We start from the raw sequence: 26,212 nt of genomic DNA, 5'->3' as shown, positions 1-26,212 counted from the left end.
CATACACGGCACACAGAGACGCGATAAAGCACCTAAATTATTGGGATCGTCTCAAAGCTCTCCAAATGTACTCTCTAGAAAGGAGACGAGAGAGATATCAAGTAATATACACCTGGAAGATACTGGAGGGCCAGGTCCCAAATCTACACAGTAAAATAACAACGTACTGGAGTGAACGATATGGAAGAAAATGGAGAATAGAACCAGTGAAGAGCAGAGGTGCCATAGGCACAATCAAAGAACATTGTATAAACATCAGAGGTCCGCGGTTGTTCAACATCCTCCTAGCGTGCATAAGAAAGATTGCCGGAACAACCGTAGACATCTTCAAGAGAAAACTAGATAGTTTTCTTCAAGAAGTGGCGGACCAACCGGGCTGTGGTGGATATGTGGGCCTGCGGGCCGCTCCAAGCAACAGCCTGTTGGACCGAGCTGTCACAAGTCAAGCCTGGCCTCGGGCCGGGCTTGGGAAATAGAAGAACCTCCAGAACACCATCAAGCAGGTAAGCTGGAAAGCGACGCAAATTTTATTTGTGTTCCTCAGGCGACAGCTTCATGTCTAAAACCACCCCTAGGTCTCGTTCTTTATTAGAATTCTGTAAATTCCTTTCCACGTAATTTGTAAGTTGTGTGTGGTCTATTTTATCCGATTCCACATTCCATAACATGGCATTTATTCACATTGAATTCCATTTGCCACTTTACGCTCCAAGCACTTGTTAACTACTCTGACACTGAAAATGTTCTTTCTAACGTCCCTGTGGCTCATTTGGGTACTTAATTTTGACTCCACCTGTGTCTCCTTGTTCGCGTATCCCTCGTGTTAAACATTTTATCCTTGTCTACCCTGTCAATTCCTCGGAGAATTTTCTAGGTAGTGATCATATGTCCCCTTACTTTTCTGTCTTCCAGTGTCGTGAGGTGCATCTCACGCAGCCTGTCCTCGTAACTCACGCCTCTTAGTTCTGGGACTAGCCTAGTGGCATACCTCTGAACTATTTCCATCTTCGTCTCGTGCTTGACAAGATACGGGCTCCATGTTGTGTGTGTGTGTGTGTGTGTGTGTGTGTGTGTGTGTGTGTGTGTGTGTGTGTGGGGCACGGGATGTGTGAGGGGGGGCTGGGGGCCACATCCCGTGTAGTATCAGCTGGGGCTCCTGACACACAAGAGAGGTGTGTCGTCGTGCTCCTCCTCGCTGACAACACGACCACTCCCGCCTATGTCAAGTTGTCGTCGTCGTTGCTCAACAATCCCTCACATTGACGGCCTCTTATACCCCCCCCCCCCCCCGGTGCTCTCTCATATTGACGGCTTTGTTATAGTACAGAGTCGGGTTCTTCCTAGACAAATGCCACTACTCGTTAATCCGCCTTCCAAGACTCTTGCTAACGAATGAAAAAAAAAAAAACGCTTTACACACGACTCGGCTGATGACGTTCGAACATTTCTCGAACAGTGCTTCGCCGATGACTTCTGTTCGAACCACAACGCTGTAAATGTTTCACCCACGTACTACCAATTCAAATAATCGTCAACAGAGCCCAAACACCTAACCTAACCAATGCCTAAATATGCACAGTATGCTGATATATAACAATATTAATTTATATTTGAGAAAATTCCTGTTTTGAATGAACAGCCATGTTAAAATTGATGAATGCATCTTTGGGGTCGAACGTTGGCCGGAATGGACTTGGTGTGAGGACGGGTTGAAAATTGATGAAAACTGAGGGGGAGAGGAGACGGCCGCAGCTTTAACGAACCTGGCCTGAGGATTGGTTACATTCGCGAATACAAATAATTGCCAACAGGCCTTCAACACTTCGCCTTATTTTAGCCTAACTTTACACCAAATCAAATATTTAATAATGCTCATTGATATGAGAAAATATTAATTTAAAATACACTACCTTAAAATTACTGTGTCTTCTGGGCGGACCGCTGCAGGGAGGAGCGTGGCTGGATGGTGTACATGTGACTGCATATGGCGACTAAATGGTCAATCAAAGCCATATTGTTGTGTAATCTTTGGGTTGATTGTATCTGTACTGCATCGTGTGTCCCTCGTTGTTACAGCGCCCCACACATGGATTTATTACCAAATAAATCGTCAACTGTAACACTTGAGAGGTGTCATTTGTTGAGTGTTGAGTTTGGTGGGGTTGTTGAGGAGAGTGAGTTGTGTGGTGGAGAGTTGTGTGGCGGCGGGCGTTGTGGCGGGGGAGGTGTTGCTGCTCCCCGGCGCCACACACACACACACCACGCCGCCCTCCTGCGCTGGACGCGCGCCACACCATCAACACATGAAGCCCCTTGAAAGGTGAGCACTGTGATGTCTGTGACAGGTGAGCCAGCTCCAGCACACCCACACACTTGCCCACACCTGCCCACACCTTCCCCCACACCCCTGCCCCCCTACATACCCTCCCCCACACACCCACCAACACCCTCCCCAACACATCCCCCCAAACACTCATCCATACGGGTCGCTAAGCATGTTTACACCAAAGATCTGTGCAATGGCTAAATACAATACTGCCAAGATCACCATCTCTCGTATAACGTTTTACCTGCGGCTGTCTTGATGAGCGCGTGCGCGCGTGCGTGCGTGCGTGTGTGTGTGTGTGTGTGTGTGTGTGTGTGTGTGTGTGTGTGTGTGTGTGTGTGTGTGTGTGTGTGTGTGTGTGTGTGTGTGTGTACTCATCTAGTTGTATTCACCTAGTTGTGCTTGTGGGAATTGAGCTCTGTTCTTTCGGTCCTCCTCTCAACTCAACTACAAACTACTACTATTTTTTTCTTCACACACACACACACACACACACACAAATAATACAAATGATAGGGAGATGGGACAGGAGTCATTGCTGTAAACAACCGATGACTAGAAAGGCGGGATCCAAGAGCCAATGCTCGATCCTGCAAGCACAAATAGGTGAGTACAAATAGGTGAGTACACACAGGAAGCAGCCCGTAACAGCTGTCTAACTCCCAGGTACCTATTTACTGCTAGGTAACAGGGTGAAAATAACTGCCCATTTTTTTGTTTCCCCCGGCGCCTGAAATTGAACCCCGTGTCTCAGGACTACGTATCCAGCGTGCTATCCACTCAGCCATCAGCGCCCTGGTGTGTGTGTGGTTGGGGGGGGGGGGTGATGTAGTGATGCCATCTCCGGACCATCAATGTGCGCCCCGCTGCCTCATAATCTTTGTTGTGTCCAGTCTTGTCTATACTATATTGTTTTCTGTCTCCCTTACTACAGAAACAACACATTAGGTGTCCAGTAGTTTTGTGGTTCAGGCGGAGTGATGGCATGAGTGGGGCGGGAGGTGCAGCGGGGCCACTGTGGCCACCCAGAGCTCCGTGTTACACGAGACACAGGGTACACAACACAGTCACACTTACTCATAGAAAGAAAGCAGCACGTAAAAGATCTGGGAATAATGATGTCTGACGACCTGACTTTTAGAGAACATAACAAGTAAATATAGTGGCGGCCAGGAAAATGATATCTTGAGGTTATCTTGAGATGATTTCGGGGCTTTAGTGTCCCCGCGGCCCGATCCTCGACCAGGCCTCCACCCTCAGGAAGCAACCCGTGACAGCTGACTAACACCCAGGTACCTATTTTACTGCTAGGCAACAGGGGCATAGGGTGAAAGAAACTCTGCCCATTGTTTCTCGCCGGCGCCCGGGATCAACCCCGGGACCACAAGGATCACAAGTCCAGCGTGCTGTCCGCTTGACCGACCGGCTCCTATCGGCTCCTACCTAACCGAGCGGCTCGTGCCGGCCGCTCGGCTCCCGACCGATAGGATGGGTCATGAGAACGCTCAAATCTAGGGACCCCCACAGACATGCTAATACTATTTAAATCGCTACACAGACACTAATTACGCTAAAGTGACTGAATCAATGAGAAAATCCGTAGAAGCAGTGATGAGGGTTCGAACCTATGCGGTGGATGTTCCCACTGGCGCTGCCCCGTCTCGAGTACTCCTCAGTACTCACTTTCCCCTTCAAAGCAGGAGAGATTTCTGACACAAAGGGAATACAGAGAACATACGGCACAATACACACGATAAAACACCTAAATTATTGGGATCGCGGTAAAGATCTCAAAATGTTCGCTCTGGAAAGGAGACGAGAGATGCATCAAGTAATATTTATATGCAAGATTTGGGGGGGGGGGGTGTCAGGTCCCAAATTTGCACAGTAGAAGAACACCATAATGGTGAGAAAGATACGGAAGGAAATGAAGAATAGAACCAGTGAAGAGTAGAGGTGCCAGAGGTACAGTCAGAGAATACTGTCTGAGCATCAGAGGTCCACAGCTGTTCAACACCCTCCCATCAAGCATTTGAAATATTACCGGAACAAAGGTGGACGTTTTCAAGAGGCACTGGTATAAGTTCTTTCAAGAAGTGCCGGACCAACCAGGCTGTAGTGGACGTTGGCCTTCGGGCCGCTCCAAGCAGCAGCCTGTTGGACGAAGTTATCACAAGTCGAGCCTGGCCTCTGGCCGGGCTCGGGGAGTAGAACTCCCGAAACACTCTCCAGGTAAACTCCAGGTGAACGACCAGTCCACCGTGATCAACGGAAAGAGGGGAACAAGAGGAGAGTGAGATGTTTATAAAGACAGGAATAAATGTGAGAGGGGAAATGGAGAGTATAGAGGTGTGGTGGTGGTGTAGGTGTGGCGGGACAGGTATGATTAAGAGGGCCAAGGCCATAATGCTCACTTCCTGTTCCAGATGACCCCTATGCTCACCACTCTTCCATCACGCCCTAAATGGTTCACACTCACCACCTGAAAGCAGAGAGTAACAAAGACAAATTAGAAATGAGGAACGTGACAAGTAGTGTGTGTCAATTTATAATGTTGAGACCAATGCTATTCCTTGTATACGTAGGTTATGTGATAACTGGTGAGTGAGCCTCTTGTGTGTCACTGTGTGTTGCCCATGATGTAAAGCTGATATGGAAAATCAACAAAAGCTATGAAGACTTAAATAAGTTTCAGGTATGGACGAACAGATGGACCTCAAGCTACTGGACTTCAAGCCAGGTAATTACAAGGTCATGATCCTCACGATAGTAATAAAGAGACCAGAAGAACATGGAACGGAGGAACTATTCATCAAGATAAAATGACCTTGAGGTAGACGCAGCACTGAACCAGTCTCCAATGTACACTCCGACGTATTACCACATCAGCAGCATATGCAAAGCTGGTGAAGATGAGAACAGCCTGCGGGAACCTAAACAAGGATGCGGTCACCACCACCGTAGAGCCTCCACCTAAATAAGCACAACATAAAGATTGAGAAATTGAAGAGGTTGCAAGACTGGTCCCAGAATTGGGGAGATTGAGGGAACTAAATTTAACGAGACCAGAAGCATGGATATATATATAGAGGGGAAGTGATCCAGACATATACAATAATCAGCGGTGATAGGAAAATGTAGACATAATGTTTAAGTAGAGCAGTCAATCCGTCCTCTTACAAATTACGTCGCTTTTTGCACGTATGCGCACTTAGGCTAAAAATCGACGTAATTCAAAATTAAATCGGCTCACGAAAGTAACATACTGTCCCGTTTTCTGTTTCGGGTCCTTTGGCGTGGGCTGTTAGGTTCAGCTCGTCCTCCAACAAAGATCCAAAAGTGATTCCACCCCCCCCCCCCCCACCCCTCCCTGTTTATGAATGAAAAACGGTTTACACACGACTCACAACTGCTGACGTTCGAACACTTCCGGAACAAGTGCTTCACTGACGAATTTTGTTCGAACTACAAATGCTATGTAAATGCAATGAATGTAATGCAGGGGCCTCGTAGCCTGGTGGATAGCGCGCAGGACTCGTAATTATGTGGCGCGGGTTCGATTCCCGCACGAGGCAGAAACAAATGGGCAAAGTTTCTTTCACCCTGAATGCCCCTGTTACCTAGCAGTAAATAGGTACCTGGGAGTTAGTCAGCTGTCACGGGCTGCTTCCTGGGGGTGGAGGCCTGGTCGAGGACCGGTCCGCGGGGACACTAAAAGCCCTGAAATCATCTCAAGATAATCTCAAGATAATCTCAAGTAAATGCTTCACCCACGTACCGTAAATATAATAAATCGCCAACAGAACCTAAACACCTAACCTAACCTAACCTATGCCTATATATGCACAATGTGCTAATGTATTATAATATTAATTTATAGTAGAGAAAATTCCCGTTTTGAATGAACATCATGTAAAAAATTATTAATGGCTCTGTGGGGTCGACCGCTGGATGTAATGGACTTGAGTCGATGACGGGGAAACTTTCAATTAACGGTTTTCATGACGTTTTGAAACCTTAGGAGAACTTCCTGTTCTCCTAACTTATCAGAGGACCTTTAACTTGCTGCTTTGGAAAAAAAAAATTACCAAACTGAATTGGAAAATGAATTTCCATTTTGAATTAGGTTGATATTTGGCCGTCGCTCATACCAGCGAAAAGCGACGTCATTCGTAAGAGGACGGGTTTTTGCATGTCCAGTTCTCTCTCGTAAAGTTTTCTTGTTGTTCCACCAACAGTTCTTGACATGTAGGCAAGAAATGTAAAAGTCTTGGACCTCTGATGGTTACCTTACCTTAACCTTGAGATGATTTCGGGGCTTAGCGTCCCCACGGCCCGGTCGTCGATCAGGCCTCCTGGTTACTGGACTGGTCAAGCAGGCTGTTGGATGCGGCTGCTCGCAGCCTGACGTATGAGTCACAGCCTGGTTGATCAGGTGTCCTTTGGGGGGACCTCAGGGCTTTACACGGTGCTCTAATATAGTACACAACTTTTCATTGGATTTATTTTGGACTTTCTACCATATATTTCACTCCAGTATGTCGTAATGTTATTGTGCAGGGTGCGGGACCTGACTTTCTAAAGGGAATACCATAAACTGAAATAGATTAACCATAAGCCTAACCTAATGTGTTCTTGGCCTAAATAAGCAATCAGTATGCGCAATGTTAGGCCTAGTTTAGTAATATATGTGCTATACTAGGCCTAGGAAATGTTTCGTTTGGTCGGTGATTTCTTTATCGAGCAATCTACAAAGTTAATCATATTTTTGTTTTATTGGGTGAGGGAAGAGTTGTGTTGTGTAGGCTCCAGCCATAAGGCCTAATACACACTGACACTGGAGGAGAGGTTGGTGGAACGTGACAGTCAGGAGCTACACTCATGTTATCAGTCCTTATCTGGCGGCCGTTATCAGTAAGTCAGGTGTACTCACCCTCCATCTTTCCCCCTCCACCTTATCTCCCCCCTCCACCTTATCTCCCCCCTCCACCTTATCTCCCCCCCTCCTTATCTCCCCCCCACCTTATCTCCCCCCCCCACCTTATCTCCCCCCCACCTTATCTCCCCCCACCTTATCTCCCCCCCCACCTTATCTCCCCCCTCCTTATCTCCCCCCACCTTATCTCCCCACTTATCCTTATCTCTCCCCCTCCACCTTATCTCCCCCCTTGTCCTTATCTCCCCCCTTGTCCTTATCTCCCCCCTTGTCCTTATCTCCCCCCTTGTCCTTATCTCCCCCCTTGTCCTTATCTCCCCCCTTGTCCTTATCTCCCCCCTTGTCCTTATCTCCCCCCTTGTCCTTATCTCCCCCCTTGTCCTTATCTCCCCCCTTGTCCTTATCTCTCCCCCTTGTCCTTATCTCTCCCCCTTGTCCTTATCTCCCCCTTCTCCTTATCTCTCCCCCTTGTCCTTATCTCCCCCCTTGTCCTTATCTCCCCCCCTTGTCCTTATCCCCCCTTGTCCTTATCCCCCCCCTTGTTCTTATCTCCCCCCCTTGTCCTTATCTCCCCCCCTTGTCCTTATCTCCCCCCTTGTCCTTATCTCCCCCCTTGTCCTTATCTCCCTCCTTCTCCTTATCTCCCTCCTTCTCCTTATCTCTCCCCCTTCTCCTTATCTCTCCCCCTTGTCCTTATCTCCCCCTTATCCTCATCCCTCCCCCACCCACCACTTACGGGCTACTCCTGCCCGTACCACCATCTTGGGTGGCTTAATCTTCATATCAATCAATCAATCAGGGAACATTTACAAGTAAAATGACAAGTATTCAAGTACATGAAGAGATTCAAATGAACATATATTAAAAGTTAGACTTACACAATCATTTTAAAAATTAATAATTGAAATAAAGCATTGCGATGCGTGTATTAATAACACTGACAATATATCAAAATAACACTAATATAAACGTTCTCTCTTATACACAATCCGACATGCTTACGCACAATGACAATTAATAAAATTATAATAACTTGGAAATCAATACAAATAATAGCCAGACATTACACGGGTATTTATAATCCGAAATTGTTACTTTGTTGAACTTTTGGATCTTTTATAAAGGTGGCGGAGGCCAGGTGCGTAACACGTAGTTGCGTGGTGGGTAGCAGCTTCGTCTGGTGTTGGGGAATGATCTGTGCTAGACGTGGTGGTGGTGGTGGCAGGGGCGGCGTTGTCGTTGGTGTCAAGGTGATTGTTGTCAGCCAGGAAAACTACGGCGGAAATGGAGGAGGAAAAAAAAACCAACTACGGTGTCAGGTAGGCAGTGAGGGCAGCAGGTACGGAGTGAGGGGCAGTGAGGGCAGCAGGTACACAGTGAGGGACAGTGAGGGCAGCAGGTACGCAGTGAGGGGCAGCAGGTACGGAGTGAAGGGCAGTGAGGGCAGCAGGTAGGCAGTGAGGGCAGCAGGTACGGAGTGAGGGACAGTGAGGGCAGCAGGTACGGAGTGAGGGGCAGTGAGGGCAGCAGGTACACAGTGAGGGGCAGTGAGGGCAGCAGGTACGCAGTGAGGGGCAGCAGGTACGGAGTGAAGGGCAGTGAGGGCAGCAGGTAGGCAGTGAGGGCAGCAGGTACGGAGTGAGGGACAGTGAGGGCAGCAGGTACGGAGTGAGGGGCAGTGAGGGCAGCAGGTACACAGTGAGGGGCAGTGAGGGCAGCAGGTACGCAGTGAGGGGCAGCAGGTACGGAGTGAAGGGCAGTGAGGGCAGCAGGTAGGCAGTGAGGGCAGCAGGTACGGAGTGAGGGGCAGTGAGGGCAGCAGGTACGGAGTGAGGGGCAGTGAGGGCAGCAGGTACGGAGTGAGGGGCAGTGAGGGCAGCAGGTACGGAGTGAGGGGCAGTGAGGGCAGCAGGTACACAGTGAGGGGCAGTGAGGGCAGCAGGTACGGAGTGAGGGGCAGTGAGGGCAGCAGGTAGGCAGTGAGGGGCAGTGAGGGCAGCAGGTACGGAGTGAGGGGCAGTGAGGGCAGCAGGTACACAGTGAGGGGCAGTGAGGGCAGCAGGTACACAGTGAGGGGCAGCAGGTACGCAGTGAGGGGCAGTGAGGGCAGCAGGTACACAGTGAGGGGTAGTGAGGGCAGCAGGTACACAGTGAGGGCAGCAGGTACACAGTGAGGGGCAGTGAGGGCAGCAGGTAGGCAGTGAGGGGCAGCAGGTACGGAGTGAAGGGCAGTGAGGGCAGCAGGTACGCAGTGAGGGGCAGTGAGGGCAACAGGTACGGAGTGAGGGGCAGTGAGGGCAACAGGTACGGAGTGAGGGGCAGCAGGTACGGAGTGAGGGGCAGCAGGTACGGAGTGAGGGGCAGCAGGTACGGAGTGAGGGGCAGTGAGGGCAGCAGGTACACAGTGAGGGGCAGTGAGGGCAGCAGGTACGGAGTGAGGGGCAGTGAGGGCAGCAGGTACACAGTGAGGGGCAGTGAGGGCAGCAGGTACGGAGTGAGGGGCAGTGAGGGCAGCAGGTACACAGTGAGGGGCAGTGAGGGCAGCAGGTACGGAGTGAGGAGGAGTGAGGGCAGCAGGTACACAGTGAGGGGCAGTGAGGGCAGCAGGTACACAGTGAGGGGCAGCAGGTACGGAGTGAAGGGCAGTGAGGGCAGCAGGTACGCAGTGAGGGGCAGTGAGGGCAACAGGTACGGAGTGAGGGGCAGTGAGGGCAGCAGGTACACAGTGAGGGCAGCAGGTACACAGTGAGGGGCAGCAGGTACGCAGTGAGGGCAGCAGGTACACAGTGAGGGGCAGCAGGTACGCAGTGAGGGCAGCAGGTACACAGTGAGGGGCAGCAGGTACGCAGTGAGGGCAACAGGTACGGAGTGAGGGGCAGTGAGGGCAACAGGTACGGAGTGAGGGGCAGTGAGGGCAGCAGGTACACAGTGAGGGCAGCAGGTACGCAGTGAGGGCAGCAGGTACACAGTGAGGGCAGCAGGTACACAGTGAGGGACAGCAGGTACGCAGTGAGGGCAGCAGGTACATAGTGAGGGGCAGCAGATACACAGTGAGGGGCAGCAGATACACAGTGAGGGGCAGCAGGTACACAGTGAGGGCAGCAGGTACACAGTGAGGGCAGCAGGTACACAGTGAGGGCAGCAGGTACACAGTGAGGGCAGCAGGTACACAGTGAGGGGCAGCAGGTACGCAGTGAGGGCAGCAGGTACACAGTGAGGGGCAGCAGGTACGCAGTGAGGGCAGCAGGTACACAGTGAGGGGCAGCAGGTACACAGTGAGGGCAGCAGGTACACAGTGAGGGCAGCAGGTACACAGTGAGGGGCAGCAGGTACACAGTGAGGGGCAGCAGGTACACAGTGAGGTCAGCAGGTACACAGTGAGGGGCAGCAGGTACGCAGTGAGGGCAGCAGGTACACAGTGAGGGGCAGCAGGTAAGCAGTGAGGGCAGCAGGTACACGGTGAGGGGCAGCAGGTACGCAGTGAGGGCAGCAGGTACACAGTGAGGGGCAGCAGGTACGCAGTGAGGGCAGCAGGTACACAGTGAGGGCAGGAGGTACACAGTGAGGGCAGCAGGTACACAGTGAGGGGCAGCAGGTACACAGTGAGGGGCAGCAGGTACGCAGTGAGGGCAGCAGGTACACAGTGAGGGCCAGCAGGTACGCAGTGAGGGCAGCAGGTACACAGTGAGGGCAGCAGGTACACAGTGAGAGGCAGCAGGTACGCAGTGAGGGCAGCAGGTACACAGTGAGGGGCAGCAGGTATGCAGTGAGGGCAGCAGGTACACAGTGAGGGCCAGCAGGTACGCAGTGAGGGCAGCAGGTACACAGTGAGGGGCAGCAGGTACGCAGTGAGGGCAGCAGGTACACAGTGAGGGGCAGCAGGTACACAGTGAGGGGCAGCAGGTACACAGTGAGGGGCAGCAGGTACACAGTGAGGGGCAGCAGGTACACAGTGAGGGGCAGCAGGTACACAGTGAGGGGCAGCAGGTACACAGTGAGGGGCAGCAGGTACACAGTGAGGGCAGCAGGCAGGGCGGTAGAGCAGCAGGCAGGTGAGGTAAGCAACAGGTTTTGTGATGACAGGAGGATGGCAGGAGACGGAGGCACACTACCACCAATAATACACTCCTCAACACACTACCACCAATAATACACTCCTCAATACACTACCACCAATAATACACTCCTCAATACACTACCACCAATAATACACTCCTCAATACACTACCACCAATAATACACTCCTCAATACACTACCACCAATAATACACTCCTCAACACACTACCACCAATAATACACTCCTCAACACACTACCACCAATAATACACTCCTCAACACACTACCACCAATAATACACTCCTCAATACACTACCACCAATAATACACTCCTCAATACACTACCACCAATAATACACTCCTCAATACACTACCACCAATAATACACTCCTCAATACACTACCACCAATAATACACTCCTCAACACACTACCACCAATAATACACTCCTCAACACACTACCACCAATAATACACTCCTCAACACACTACCACCAATAATACACTCCTCAATACACTACCACCAATAATACACTCCTCAATACACTACCACCAATAATACACTCCTCAATACACTACCACCAATAATACACTCCTCAACACACTACCACCAATAATACACTCCTCAACACACTACCACCAATAATACACTCCAACACACTACCACCAATAATACACTCCTCAATACACTACCACCAATAATACACTCCAACACACTACCACCAATAATACACTCCTCAATACACTACCACCAATAATACACTCCTCAATACACTACCACCAATAATACACTCCAACACACTACCACCAATAATACACTCCTCAATACACTACCACCAATAATACACTCCTCAATACACTACCACCAATAATACACTCCAACACACTACCACCAATAATACACTCCTCAATACACTACCACCAATAATACACTCCAACACACTACCACCAATAATACACTCCTCAATACACTACCACCAATAATTCACTCCTCAATACACTACCACCAATAATACATTCCTCAATGCACTGGAGCAATAGATCCGAACAATCGTACCCTCCTTTCTAGTCAGGTGATAATAGCCCAGTTTCAAAATATACAAAGATGTATTCGCATAGAATCTGCAACACCTGTATTGCAGACTATTGGAACGGTGCGTGCGCGAGGGTAAGAGTCAGGCATTAATATTGCAACAAGACATAACCACCGGGGATCGCTTGCTGAAATGCTTTTGATAAATGTCGCATGCTATGCACAAATTATCAACTGTAGTACCGCGCCTTATTGGGTTATACTTGTACTATATATGCTAATAAACGTTGTTAACACACCAGCAAGAAGAACTGTATATAGGAGGGACTGTTTCATTTGTGAAGTGTGAAAACTGTTGGTGCGGGAGCCAACGAGGCTTGCGCTCGTTTACAGTGTCTTTCTAAACAGTAATTGTCTTCTTCAGTGGGATATTACATATAATAAGAGAAACTTGTGTAAACGCTTAATTTATGTGGAGTGAACTAGTGGCCGTGAAGAAACTAGATATATCCCAAAATGGGCCCTGGCCGCTTATAAATAATCGATGTGAAAGAACACTTGTTAAGGATACTGCTACAAGTTGAAGAGTGTAGGAAATGGTTGAGCCAAGAGTAAGGTAGCGAGTGTTGGGCGCGGTGTGAGAGGCACCATGATGACCCACAAGATGTGGAACCGTCTACATTCACTGTACCACAAGGTGGTTAGTGGCGTGGCCACCGGCTCTGACCACCACCACCACCCTCAGGGCGCCGCCAAGCGCTCCCCAGAGGCCGTCGCCATCAAGTTGAAAGGCAGGTAATGTAACAATCCTCACCAGTCTTGGTGTTAGTCTCTTTCTTCCCTGTAGTCTTAATCCATTTTTCCTCGACGTTATATAATATATCTTCAAACAGGTCGTACTGAGTGTTATTACAATCTTCTGTTTAAAAAATGCAATTTTAAGTGAGTGTGTATTCATCAGATCTGCATGAGTATGCGTGTCAAGGTGGGGGTGATGAAGCCTTAGCACCACAAATTGTATAATAAACGCCACACTTATGAAGGGTTTCTCAAGACATACTATCACACGATGTTGTCAACTGTACCTTCAGGCTCCCTCTACTGACATTAATCCTACTTGGAAATATTACTAGGGATAAATAATTCTTGAATGTTCGTACAAGATTACCTTGATATAAGTACACCCACGTACTTCTCTCTCCTGCTTCCCTACCTTCCCACTGGCATTATCGTCGGCTGAGCGTGCAGATCACCACCAGTACATGGGGGCGGCATCAGGCCGGGCAGACAGCCACATGCTCTGGTGTAGTATCAGGCCGGGCAGGCAGTCACATGCTCCAGTGTAGTATCAGGCCGGGCAGGCAGCCACATGCTCCAGTGTAGTATCAGGCCGGGCAGGCAGCCACATGCTCCAGTGTAGTATCAGGCCGGGCAGGCAGCCACATGCTCCAGGGTAAAGCTTAAGAGACCGCAGCTTCATTGAAATTGAAATAAGTTTGAGGTAAAATAAACACAAAGTTATGAAGTAGCTCAAGCTATTCTCACCCCGTCCAGTACAACGTGTTCATACATATATAGACATATCACAAACAATAAACATATTACCGAACATCTGAGGACAGCTTCATCACTGTCGAAGGGTGTCTCCCCCAACCCACCTATCATAAATGTGCAATTCTTATATTTTACATCGTGTTTAAAATGACATTGTATCTGGATATATTTCGCCATCATTACTAATGTATTTTTTATATTTTAATCTATTCTTGATTTTTTACCATTAGTTGAATGCAGATTTTCCTTAAAATGTAATAATAATCTGATTATTAATAACCCCATTATATTTTATAATTGAGTTGATTTAGTGTTGTAGTGAAGTGAACGGTGTAGTAATGAGCGCATTGTATTGTGACTTCAGATGGTTCCACCCGAATGTGTCGGGCCTGGAGGCGGAGGTGCTGCTCAAGGAGCGAGGCATCGAGGGCTCCTTCCTGGCGCGACCCTCCAAGTCCAACCCTGGAGACTTTACCCTCTCTGTGCGGTGAGTCCTCTCTACTCCCCTCCTACAGTGGCTCGGCTCCCTGCATGGTCAGCCTGGCGTGCTCCCCTACATGTTGTGTAGTGGTACACCACGTGTAGGCACAGGTAGAGAACACGTACTGGAAACAGTGTAGTGAGGAGGTATAGCAGTTTGGCAAGGGAATAGCTTAACATGATCAAATTCGCAATTTTATTAATTTTGGTGACAGTTGCACATGACAGAAACGATGTAAACCAAAAAGTCATGTTAATAAATTAGGCTTTAGTATCCTCTGATTGCATTTTGTTTTTGTTTACTGCTGTACATATTAAGCTACATGCTTGTTTATGTGCCACACTTGACCATATGGTCGCTCCACAGGCAACTCCAACAACTTAACAGTGTGAAGGTTTAGAGGATGGTTTCTCATACAGATGGCACAGAGGCTTGTGATATGTTGGCCAATAATGTTTTGACACATTGTGGATTGATTATGAGGCCATGACCGAGAACTGTAGTGTATTCTACACTAGTAAAGTAATAGTGGAGACGCCTCGTGTGACCCAGCACGTCCTCTTCACACAGTTTGCATACACAGTGCTCTGGACTAGAAGCCGTGTTACCTGCAGCCACTGGTAACGCCAGCCCCCCTTCCTCACCCTGGCAGTTACTATGTTACTCAGGTGGATGCTTTGTGCTCACTATATACACAGTTTAGTACAGTTGATTTATTATGCACCCCATACCCATACCTAGGGCTCAGTTGGGAACATTTTTGGGCAGGTCCCCCAAGTTCACAGCTAAGGTCTATTTTAGTACAAATGATTTATTAAACACATTAATTTTGTGAGTGTGAATAACACACAGGATATGGTAGGAGACAGGGCTGGGTGGAAGTGGGGATCACTTATCAGGTATTATGGGGTAGTAGGATTTGCAGTTGATTACTACTGGTATGTGTTTGTTTATCCGTTATCCTGTACAGTATAGTGTAAATGATGATATGATAGTTCTCTTGTTATAATATCTCTCTTGTTCTCTTGTTATAATATAATATAATAGATGATAGTGATAGTTCTCTTGTTATAATATCAATGACCTTATAATATTTATGACCTTAATTAACTAAATTCATCTTCTCATAACTGAGTCCCCCTTTCATTAAGATAGTGAGAAATTGGGCAATGATAGCGTATGTAAACAATATTTACATGATCTTTTAATTTCAGCCGAAATGGTGAAGTAACTCACATTAAAATTCAAAATATGGGCGATTTTTATGACTTGTATGGAGGAGAAAAATTTGCAACATTGGCTGAGCTGGTGCAATTTTACATGGAAAATCAAGGTCAACTGCGGGAGAAGAATGGAGAGGTTATTGAGCTCAAGTTTCCTCTAAACTGTGCTGACCCCACAACTGAGAGGTTTGCTATGAGCATTTTATGTCTGCTTTGGTTTTTATTCTCAAATATGTCATGTATTTTTTATGATTATTTAAATACAGTATACTGTATAGAATATTTTATTTTACTGTACTGTCATCCAAATTTGAAAGGACTGTATCATAATTTTATAATTTTTTGTTGTTCGCTCTCGTAAACAGTTATTTGTAAGAGCATTTGTAAAAACTGGTTGTTATTTATAATGTTGTAATAACTACCTGCAACTTTAAAATGTCTGTAAATATTTGTTGACAGGTGGTTCCATGGCCATCTGTCTGGCCGAGAAGCAGAGAAGCTTATTCTGGAGAAGGGCAAGAATGGTAGTTTTTTAGTGCGAGAATCGCAAAGTAAGCCTGGAGACTATGTTTTATCTGTGCGCACTGATGACAAAGTTACACACGTTATGATCAGATGTGTGGTGAGTTTATCCTATGTAATTATCTGCTGTAATGATAAGTTAATATCATTAATTTAGAAAAAATTTAGCATGAAGTATATTAAAAGCACTTTTCTGGGAAGACTTCCTTCAGTGGCTCCATAGAATTAGCCACCTGGATACCCTCTAGCCTGAAGTACCTCACCAGGCCCTTACAAGTCATGAGTACTTACGGGACACCGACCGGCTTCACTAGGGAACCAGTTGGCCGAGCGAACAGCACGCTGGACTGTGATCCTGTGGTCCCGGGTTCGATCCCGGGCGCCGGCGAGAAACAATGGGCAGAGTTTCTTTCACCCTATGCCCCTGTTACCTAGCAGTAAATAGGTACCTGGGTGTTAGTCAGCTGTCACGGGCTGCTTCCTGGGGGTGGAGGCCTGGTCGAGGACCGGGCTGCGGGGACACTAAAGCCCCGAAATCATCTCAAGATAACCTCGAGGACCAAAATCTAGCCTTCTCAGTACAGGCAAGGTGGTATGGGATCAATATCCCCCTCATGGCAAAAGTAAAGATGACCAAAAACAAGCACGTGCATTGCAAACAAAGGTAACCCTAACACAGTGTACACGCTCATTGTCCAATTCCAATTGCTAGTTAGCAACACTCGCCCACCATCCAGTTGGTAGCCCCAGAAGCTCAGGGGCCCCAGCCAGCTGCCTCCATCAGTCATGCGCCTGATACTTAAATGAGACAAGCTCTAAAGTGCCCCGCTGCCCTTCTTGGCTTAATTTTCAGCGCTCCTTCTGGACATGTGTTTTGCAGGAACCTATGTTTATGTTCTATATTACATTTCATGTGCATGGTTTTCTCTAGCCACATTATTCTTTTAACCTAGAGTCTTGATTACCAAATCACACGTCAGAAGATGAAGAAATGACGACGTTTCGGTCTGGCTTGAAACGTCGTCGTTTTTTCATCTTCTGATGTGTGGTTTGGTCATCATATCTTCAGCCATGTTATTGTGACTCAATGTTTACTAAGCTCCATGTGGCTGGAGTTATCTTCTCTGATTTCTGCTGGCATTGCCCTTGCCTTCAGTTATGGTACACTTTCCCCTCGAGGGGCCTTACCCTGGGTAGTACAAGGCTTTGGCTCCTCTGCTCCTCCTCGTTGCAGTTGGGATAGGTGGGGGTTTTGTTTGTTTTACTATAAAGACCATCCCAACCACATACATACAGTATTTTTGGGGAGAACCCCTTGTGGTTCCCTGAAGCCATCTTCCTGAGATGGCTCCAAATGGCTCCAATAAATTCCACAGCTGACCACATCAGCTGGGGAGTTCTGCTTAGCCTAGAGTTCCATGTGTGTCTCCCAGCTCTCCAAGCTTGTTCTGCCACTCATGCAGACACAATTTGTTCTCCACTGGGGGTTTGTCCATTGGAGGTTTGTGCACTTGTTTTATATGGCAAGCTGAGGGCGATCTTTACAATTGCATTAACAAGGCTATGTTGGTCTACTTTTATAATTCCTGGTAAGCATCTCAAATGCCTGCATGTCCTGTTTGGTCAGTCCTTTGGGCCCTAGAAACCATGCGGGTTTTGGAGAGGGATAGCTGCTTCCATTTCAGGCATGGAGACAGTTGAGCTGCCTAGACCTGCTGAGGTTTTGCAGTTTCCTTTTTTCAAACCAATCCCTTCTTCCAAAATATCTCTTCCAGACTCCGCTTTTCTGTTCCCCTGGCAGTGGGTGTGAACTCCGGATCAGCCCCAGAGCCTTCGTGTTTGGCTTCCAGAGCTTCAAGGAAATCCAATCGGGGCCATTGGATTCCCTTGGACCCTACTTGATCCTTCGTCCCTACTGACAAGGGCCTTTTACTTCAAGGGGAGGGGGGTTTTCTTACCCTCTCCCTGTATGATTTTGATCTTTCTGCAGCTCCACCCACCCAGGGTTTGTTTCTGTACTCATCTAATTGTACTCGCCTAATTGTGCACTGTAGCACTAACTGTACATACTTGCCTAATCTGTGTACGCACTGTATAGTCTGTTGGATTCGTCCTTCCAGAGGCTTCCTTCCTCTCGGGTCCCCCACCCCTTTTCGGTGGCTCAGGTGGATTTCTTTATTAAATACGTCCTGCATTACCCTGAGTTTACCTCTTTGATGGACCCTTCATCTTCTTTCTAGAGGATGTTGTGCAGTTTCTGTAGGGAGCCCCTTCGGCTCCTCTGGAGCTACAGGGGTACCTCAGTTTTCATAGATAATCCGTTCCCAAAGACGGTACGAAAACCAAAAAATACGAAAACTGAAACAAATTTTTCCATAAGAAATAATGTAAATTGAATTGATCTTTTCCACACCCCCAAATATATTAGCTAAAAAATACATTTTATTCAGAATAATACTCTTAGGTACCTTACCTTTATTGAGGACTCTTGCAGAAGACAGTGAGAAAGGGGGAAGGAGGAGAGGTGTTAGTGTTTGGAAGGGGAGTCCCCCTTCAATTATAACAGCAGTGATGACATTTCTGGTATACTCTCTCTCTTACATTTTGCAGGCATACCACTAGGTATGATGGGAGCCGGTCGGCCGAGCGGACAGCACGCTAGACTTGTGATCCTGTGGTCCTGGGTTCGATACCAGGTGCCGGCGAGAAACAATGGGCAGAGTTTCTTTCACCCTATGCCCCTGTTACCTAGCAGTAAATAGGTACCTGGGAGTTAGTCAGCTGTCACGGGCTGCTTCCTGGGGGTGGAGGCCTGGTCGAGGACCGGGCCGCGGGGACACTAAAAAGCCCCGAAATCATCTCAAGATGACCTCAAGATAACCTAGGACCTGGTTGTGGCTCACTGCTTGCTTGTCTTATTAAGAATCTGTCTGCAGACACTTGTTTTTCCTATGTTTTAACACTTGTCTGTAGTGAGACATCACATTGCCTCACTATGAATGATCTCTTGTTTTTTCCTCTATTGTCTCCCTCACAACTATTTTCTTAGATTGAACATTACCACTGACTCTCTTGGAACCCATGGATGATATATAATAAGAACTTTTATGTTCAGAAACCAAAAAAGCACAAAAACAATGAAATTCTTCACAAAGAATTCAAGTGCGATCATCACTAGGCGGGAGACATTGGTAAACTAAAGTGCCACGCTTGCGGTGGACCCGTATGTGTATGAACAAACTTTGAAAATCGAGGCAAACAACTAGTACCGAATCAAATTTTTCAGAGAAATTGAGTGCGAGTACCAAAAAATACGACAACAGGTGCATACGAGAACCGAGGTTCCACTGTATTGGGCTAATGTGTGATATAATAGACCAGGGAATTAGTATAAGGAGTTCGACCTACCAGGGACCACGAGCCAGAACCTGGCCCCCTCAGAGAGGTTGCAGGGAGCAATGGCCCTAGAAAACCTCCCCTGTGGGTTTTTTTTCCTTATCTGCCATCGACCGGGGTTAGGCACCCAGAAAGGTAGGCATAACAAAACAAACCCCACATGGTAAGAAAAGTACAATGAAAAAAAAAAAAAAAGGTAGAACTCCCTCCAATCCCAAGGAAACAAGCAAACGTCACACCCCACTGCCGTGCTGCTCGTCTGCACAGCCCTCCTCTCCCCTCCCCAAGAATGGGGGAGGAGGGAGCCCCAGACCTCCCTGCACCTGCTACCATCACTCCAGTTCGTTAGCTAATGTGGTCCAGGGCGGACATCTTCTCTGGCCTCGATTTAAATAGGCAGTGTTTTGCCTTCGTGGCGACCTCTGCAGTGATGTTGTGTGTGGTGGCCAGGTGTCCTCATCAGTACCGGGGCTGCATGTGCTTAGGGGCATCCTTCCCTAGGCACCCTGTGAGTACTGCCCTTGAGAGTTAGGGGTTCCCTTCCCTGGTGTGTTCGGGAAGCCATTTCCATGGGTTTTTTGCTGCTCGGCATTTACCCTGCCCTTGGGGTCAGCTGGGGTTTCGTGGCCCTTGTTTAGTCTTGGGTAGGGAGTAGAATTGTGCTGCTTACGGCATCAAGGTGTTGTGCAACCTGCCTACCTATGTGGTGGTCGGTTCCTGTTAACTCTGGGATGTTGTATTTTTGCGGGGTTTTTCTTTTGTTTTTTGTTTTCTTGCCTGGTGGGGGTCTGCCTGGTGTGGCTATAGTTCCACTTATATTATTTTGGTGGCCCTCTGCTCGGCCCCTGTGATTGTACATGTTGCAGGGGTTTCAGTGTTTTGATCTCCCCCTTGTTAGCTTTGGGTCTTAACTGGTTAGCAACACCTTGCCTGGGCTTCCTGTAGCAGTCAGCTAACAGGCCCTGGAAAGCCCTGTCAGGGCTCGGTGGACCTATGGATGTGTCTTCTGAGCTACAGCCCGCCTCGTGCGGGTTTGAAGGTTGCTGTGTGCCCTTGTCTCAGGGTGAAAATCCCTTTTTCTGTGGAGAGCCCTTCTGGCTTCCCAGAGCTTTTCGGGCTGGTATGTATGTATTAGACTATGGCATCGGTCAATTCGATGGAGTTTTAGCCTACCGGGGACCACGAGCCAGAACCTGACTCCCTCAGAGAGGCACGAGGAGCAATGACCTATAAAAAAAACCATGTGGATGGAAGCATTCTATGTTTGCCATCTACCAGGTTAGGCACCCAGAAAGGTAGGCGTCCCAAAACAAACTACAGCTGGTTAAAAATTGTGACTGAAAGCTGAACTAGCAAGCAGAACTCCCCAAACTGAAAACAAGCAAACAAGCATGACGTCACCATCACCACTATGCCGCTGTCTGCGCAGCTACCCCCGTCCCCAGGAGGGGGAATGGGGGGAGCCCCAGATCCCCCACGCCAGCTATCCAACCCCAGTTCTGTGGTTGATGTGTTGAGTGGCAGTCATTCGACTCTGGCTTCGATCCTTGAACAGTGCTGTGCCTTGTGGTGTTGTGTTGCGGTGTGATGGTGTACGAGCCAGGTTTAATTCAAGTAGTACTGGGGCTACATGCTCCTAGGGTCACTTTCCCTCGGTGCCCTGTAAGTACTGCCCTTGCGGTTTGGGGTTATCTTCCACAAACTGTTTGGGAACTACCTCTGCATTCCCGCTTAAAGAAGTTTGGGAGGCTATTGCTTCGTACCTCCTGCGAGTCCCAGAGTTTTCCTCGATAAGGATCCTTCTTCATTTGAATTTGGTTCCTCTTTTTCCTTACTGGGTGTGTTATGAGGTGCCAGAATCTTCCTGGTTGGCAGACTGCCCTTTCTTTTCATTGGAGGCATAGCATGCGTTCTGTCGGACCCACATACTTTAGTGGCGGGAAACTACTACAGTGGTTCAGGTTAACCTGCGGGGCGAGTTTGAGCGCCTCAATTCATGCTTGTTTGCCCCTGTTATTCCTCAAAATATCAGCCAGGTACAGCTTCACGTGCAGGTTCCCACCCTTTCGGCATCCTTGGTGGCTGAGGACTTGCGTCTCCATGGGCATTTGGCTTTGGTCTTGCACTTCTTTTCCCTGCTTGAGCTCTCTTCGGATTGACTCGAGGAGGATGTGGAGGCGCTGGGTTCTGGGCCTGCGTCCAGTGTGCTTGCCTCGGCGGTTCACTCGTTGGCTGCCTTATTGAAGTTGTTTGCTCCGATTCTGAAGGAAGCGTGCCGACAGGTGGTGCTCGCTCACTCTTTGGAATCTGCTTGGGTCCTGGCTCTTACATTTTCGTCCCCTTTCTGGGGGGAGCCCCGTCGGCTCCCCGGAGCTATCCCAGGCTGATATGCTAATGTCAGACTTTGGCATCAGTCATGTGTATGGAGTTCTTAGGCCTACCGGGGACCATGGCCAGAACCGGGCCCCCTCAGAGAGGCAAGGGGAGCAATGGCCTATAGAAGCCCCCGTGTAGTTGGAAGCATTCTATGTCTGCCATCGACCGGAACAGGCACCCAGAAAGGTAAGCGCCTCAAAACAAACCCCTATTCTGGTTAAAATTGCTACCAAAAACCGAACTAGTGGATAGAACTCCCCAACCGAAAACAAGCAAACTAGTGTGACGTCACACACCGCCGCGCCGCTGTCTGTGCAGCTCCCCCCTCCCCGGGAGGCGGAAGGGGGAGCCCCAGACCCCCCGCGCCGGCTACCCACACCTCAGTTCTTGAGGCTGATGCTATAGGCGATGGTCGTGTGCTCTGGCTCCGGTGTCGCTACTGCACTGTGCTTTGCGTGTGGTGTTGGTTTTGTGGGTGCGAGAGCCAGGAGTTATCTTCAGTACTCGGGCTGCATGCGCCTAGGGCTGCCTTCCCTAGGTGCCCTGTAAGTACTGCCCTTGGGGCTTGGGGCCACCTTCCACAGGCTCCTCGGGGTCTGCCTCTGCTGGTCCGTTTTACCTTTCGGTTTTTCGGCCGCCTGTTGGGCTCTTGGGTGTTCTGTTCTCCCTTGTTACCGGCAGGTAAGAGGCAGTTTGCACTGGTAGGGGCGCAGGGTGCTGCTCAGCTTGTATTTCCCGACATCGCGGCCGGCTCTGTTCCTTCAGGTTCGCTGTCCTCTTGCGGGGTTTTGTTTTTCTTTTTGTTTTTGCCTGGTGGGGGGTTCTGTCGTTTTATTCAGTTTGTTTTAGCCCTTCCACTGTTCTCCTCGGTGGCGCCCCCTGCTAGGTCCCCGTGAGTGTCGCGGCATCTTCCCGTTTATGCGGCGCCCTTCCCCGATCGCGAGGCCGTCGGGGTCAATGCCTTTTGGCTAGACTGGTCGAGGTGGGGGTTCCTGTACCTCTTTCCCCCGGTTCGGCTGTTGCTCCAGGTCCTGACTCGCTTAGAGACTTACCAGGGGAGAGCAGTCCTTCTGGCCCCTTGGAGGCCGGCCCAGCCTTGGTTTAAGGCGCTGGTTGCTCGGTGTCCGAACCCGAGGGTTTTCCCACGGCTCCGCCTCTTTCAGCAGATCGGGCTGGTACGTCACGTGGCTGGTTCGATCTTCTCCTCGAGTCTTTGCATATGGTTTTTTTGACTCGAGTCTATCATCATCTCTATGGTGATCAGGTGGCCTCCTTGTTGGTGTCCCACCTGAGGGCTTCTTCTCGGCGGCAGTATGAAGTTTCCTGGCGGTCCTTCCGTTTCTTTTTGCGTCTTCGTCGTGTTAGCTCCTTATCTGTTCGGGTGGTCTTGTCCTTCCTCTCGTGGTTGTTTCAGGACCGTCATCTTATGCCTAACACTGTCGCTTCGTATCGTGCGGCGCTGGTGGAGCCGCTTCAGCTTGCTTTCGGTATCGGTGTTACGTCTGCGCCGTTTCACAAGCTGTCTCGTGCATTGTTTCACCTCCGGCCTGCTCATGCGTCGCCTGAGCCGTCCTGGTCTTTGGACAGAGTGCTCGCTTTCCTTTCATCTCCTCGTTTCGTTGTGGCCCCTTCGGTCCAGGATTGTTTTTCCAAGGCACTTTTCTTGTTGGCTTTGGCCTCTGGGTGTCGGGTAGGGGAGCTTCATGCTCTCCTCCGGCACAGGGGTTTCTGCTCTTTTGGTCGTGGTGATTGTTTTGTTCGTTTGCAGCCGTCTCCTTCTTTTCTGGCGAAGAATGAGACTGCTGCGTTCCGGAGGGGTCCATGGGTGGTTGATGCTTGGTTGGTCAGGCCGGGGGTGCATCATGTTTTGTGTCCGGTTGTGGTGCTTCGCCGTTATTTGCGCGCCACAGCTTCTGTGTCCGGGGACACGCTGTGGGTTGATCCGGTTTCCCTTCTTCCCTGTTCGCGGGTTCGGGTCTCTCAGGTCGTCCACAGGGTTATTAAGTCAAGCCAGCCTGCGGTGTATCCCCGTGCCCATGACGTTCGTAAGTTCGCGGCTCTTGCTGCCGTCTTTGGGAATATGTCTTGGTCTGATATTTGGGCGCGGGGATTTTGGCGGTCGAACAGGGTTCTGGCTGCTCGTTACCTTCTGAATGTCCCTGGGCCTCGTCGGGCCTGTGTTGCTTTGGGTCGGCGGTTGCAGCCAGTTGTCTCGGCTTCGAGTTGAGGAGTGAGCGACGACTGCCTCCCGGGTAAGTCCCTCTTTTTTCTGTCTGTGGGTAGTTAGCTCCGGGGAGCCGACGGGGCTCCCCCCAGAAAACCAGCGTTGAATGTAATGAAACGCCATTTTCTGGGTGAGTCCCGGAAGCTCCCCGGCATCCCTCCCTCCCTCCGGTCGGCGGTTTTTCGCGTTTTTGACATCCAGCCTCAAGAACTGAGGTGTGGGTAGCCGGCACGGGGGGTCTGGGGCTCCCCCTTCCCCCTCCCAGGGAGGGGGGAGCTGCGCAGACAGCGGCGCGGCGGTGTGTGACGTCACACTAGTTTGCTTGTTTTCGGTTGGGGAGTTCTATCCACTAGTTCAGTTTTTGGTAGCAATTTTAACCAGAATAGGGGTTTGTTTTGAGGCGCTAACCTTTCTGGGTGCCTGTTCCGGTCGATGGCAGACATAGAATGCTTCCAACTACACGGGGGCTTCTATAGGCCATTGCTCCCCTTGCCTCTCTGAGGGGGCCCGGTTCTGGCCGTGGTCCCCGGTAGGCCTAAGAACTCCATACACATGACTGATGCCAAAGTCTGACATTAGCATATCAGCCTGGGATAGCTCCGGGGAGCCTCCGGGACTCACCCAGAAAATGGCGTTTCATTACATTCAACGCTGTTTTTTTGTCCGTCGTTGTTTGCAATCTGCAGTTGTGCTGTATCTGCAGGGGGGCTTCGTCTAGTTGCCATCCCATGTCAAACTTGTTGGTTCTCGGGGGGGGGGGGGGGGGGGGGGCGTCCTGACTGTAAAGGTCATGCCAGGGGTTCAAGGTTCCTTTGGTTGTGGTTAGCCAGTGGTGCCAGATTCAGGGCCAGCTCCTCGACGATGAGACGCCAGCCAAAGGCGTCTCGTTGTCGCTCTGCGCATTGTTCGGCTTATTGTAAGAGTCGTTGGCCCTTTTGCGGTTCACCTCATTGATGGGGCAATAGGGGGGATGGCTCGCCCTGTTTGCCCATGCCTGGTCCCATGATTCGTGGCCGTTTTGGGTCGTTTCTTCTGACCTCTGGTGGCATTGGGTGGCGGCTCCTCCTTCGGGGGTTCGAGGTTCGTGGCCTGTAGCGGGGCAGGCCTCTTCTCTTGCACTCTGTCAGGTCATCCTGTAGTGGGTAGAGATTCCACTCGATTTAACGACCTCTTATTTAGTGTTCTGCCGGTTCTAATGACCAGTTTTGAAGACCGGAATCTGGAGCCTCATATACCGGTCTGGCGGTCAATAAAACTGTAGGTCGGTATTGGGTTTGTTTCGGTATCGGCACGCCCTCACATAGTAAGCGGCCACCACCCTTGATCATCCTTCCCAAGAGGGTAGTGGGGGGGACCGGACCTCACCGCGCTGGCTGCCTAGCACCAGTTCGGAAGCTAAGCAACGCGAAAAAAACGCCGACCTGTGCCCGAGGTTCATTCTGAACCTCAGACACGTCTGGGTATTGGCACGTCCCGATTCATCCGGGGTTCAGGGACTGGCTTGATTTTGTTGTGGGGGCGGCCCACTTACTGCTTTCGTTGCCTTCCATTCGGCTTGAATCTGGCTCCTTGCATTTTCACATGCCTTACCCGGGTCGTGGTGTCCTGTATGAGTCTGCTAGGGGTTCGGATTCTGGCCAATCTCGACGACTGGCTGGTTTGGGCCTCCAGCTGGTCTGCGAGTCTGCTCACTAAATATTTGGTTCTTTCCCAGCTTGCCGGGTTCAGGTTGTTGGTGAACTGGGAAAAGTCCCATTTGGTTCCCTATCAGGTTCGGACTTGGCTGGGTCTTGTGTGGGACTCTCGGTCCGCTTCTTTCTCTCTCCCTTCATCGGCGTTGCTGTGGCTGCAGCTCCACCTTCGGCTGTTTTTGAAGGGCCCCCCGGTCCCTCATCTTTTGTTCGAGCAACTGTGCGGAAGTCTGAACTTCACCATGCTGGTCTACCCGTTGGGTCGGATCTGTCTTTGGCAGCTGTTCTGGTTCCTTCAGGGACGTCCCTTCCGCCACTCTCACAATTGCTGGGTTCAGTCCCCGGGGGCAATGTGTCGGCTGCTGCTTTGCTGGCTTCCTCTTTGCGTTTTTCAG

General features: G+C 49.7%; 1 protein-coding gene across 12 annotated transcripts in view; it reads left to right on the top strand.

Moving 5' to 3' along the window:
* Positions 1 to 26,212, top strand: part of LOC123757839 (tyrosine-protein phosphatase non-receptor type 11) — a 301,801-nt gene that overhangs the window by 156,336 nt on the left and 119,253 nt on the right. For 5 of the 12 annotated variants that reach the window (XM_045741711.2, XM_069329502.1, XM_069329500.1 and 2 more), the window contains exons 2-5: positions 12,775 to 13,145; positions 14,269 to 14,391; positions 15,600 to 15,794; positions 16,068 to 16,230. In XM_045741711.2, coding sequence (XP_045597667.1) covers positions 13,000 to 13,145; positions 14,269 to 14,391; positions 15,600 to 15,794; positions 16,068 to 16,230 — 627 coding nt within the window. In that variant the 5' untranslated portion in view covers positions 12,775 to 12,999. Of the gene's footprint in view, positions 1 to 1,139; positions 2,321 to 12,774; positions 13,146 to 14,268; positions 14,496 to 15,599; positions 15,795 to 16,067; positions 16,231 to 26,212 lie in introns of those variants that run through there. The other 7 variants (XM_045741772.2, XM_045741746.2, XM_045741728.2 and 4 more) reach the window with 5 other exon arrangements.

Source organism: Procambarus clarkii, chromosome 22 (genome assembly GCF_040958095.1).
Source record: "Procambarus clarkii isolate CNS0578487 chromosome 22, FALCON_Pclarkii_2.0, whole genome shotgun sequence".
In the NCBI taxonomy this organism is placed as follows: Eukaryota; Metazoa; Arthropoda; class Malacostraca; order Decapoda; family Cambaridae; genus Procambarus; species Procambarus clarkii.
The sequence above is the reverse complement of the archived record's forward strand: the minus strand, read 5'-3'. Positions and strand labels throughout refer to the sequence as shown.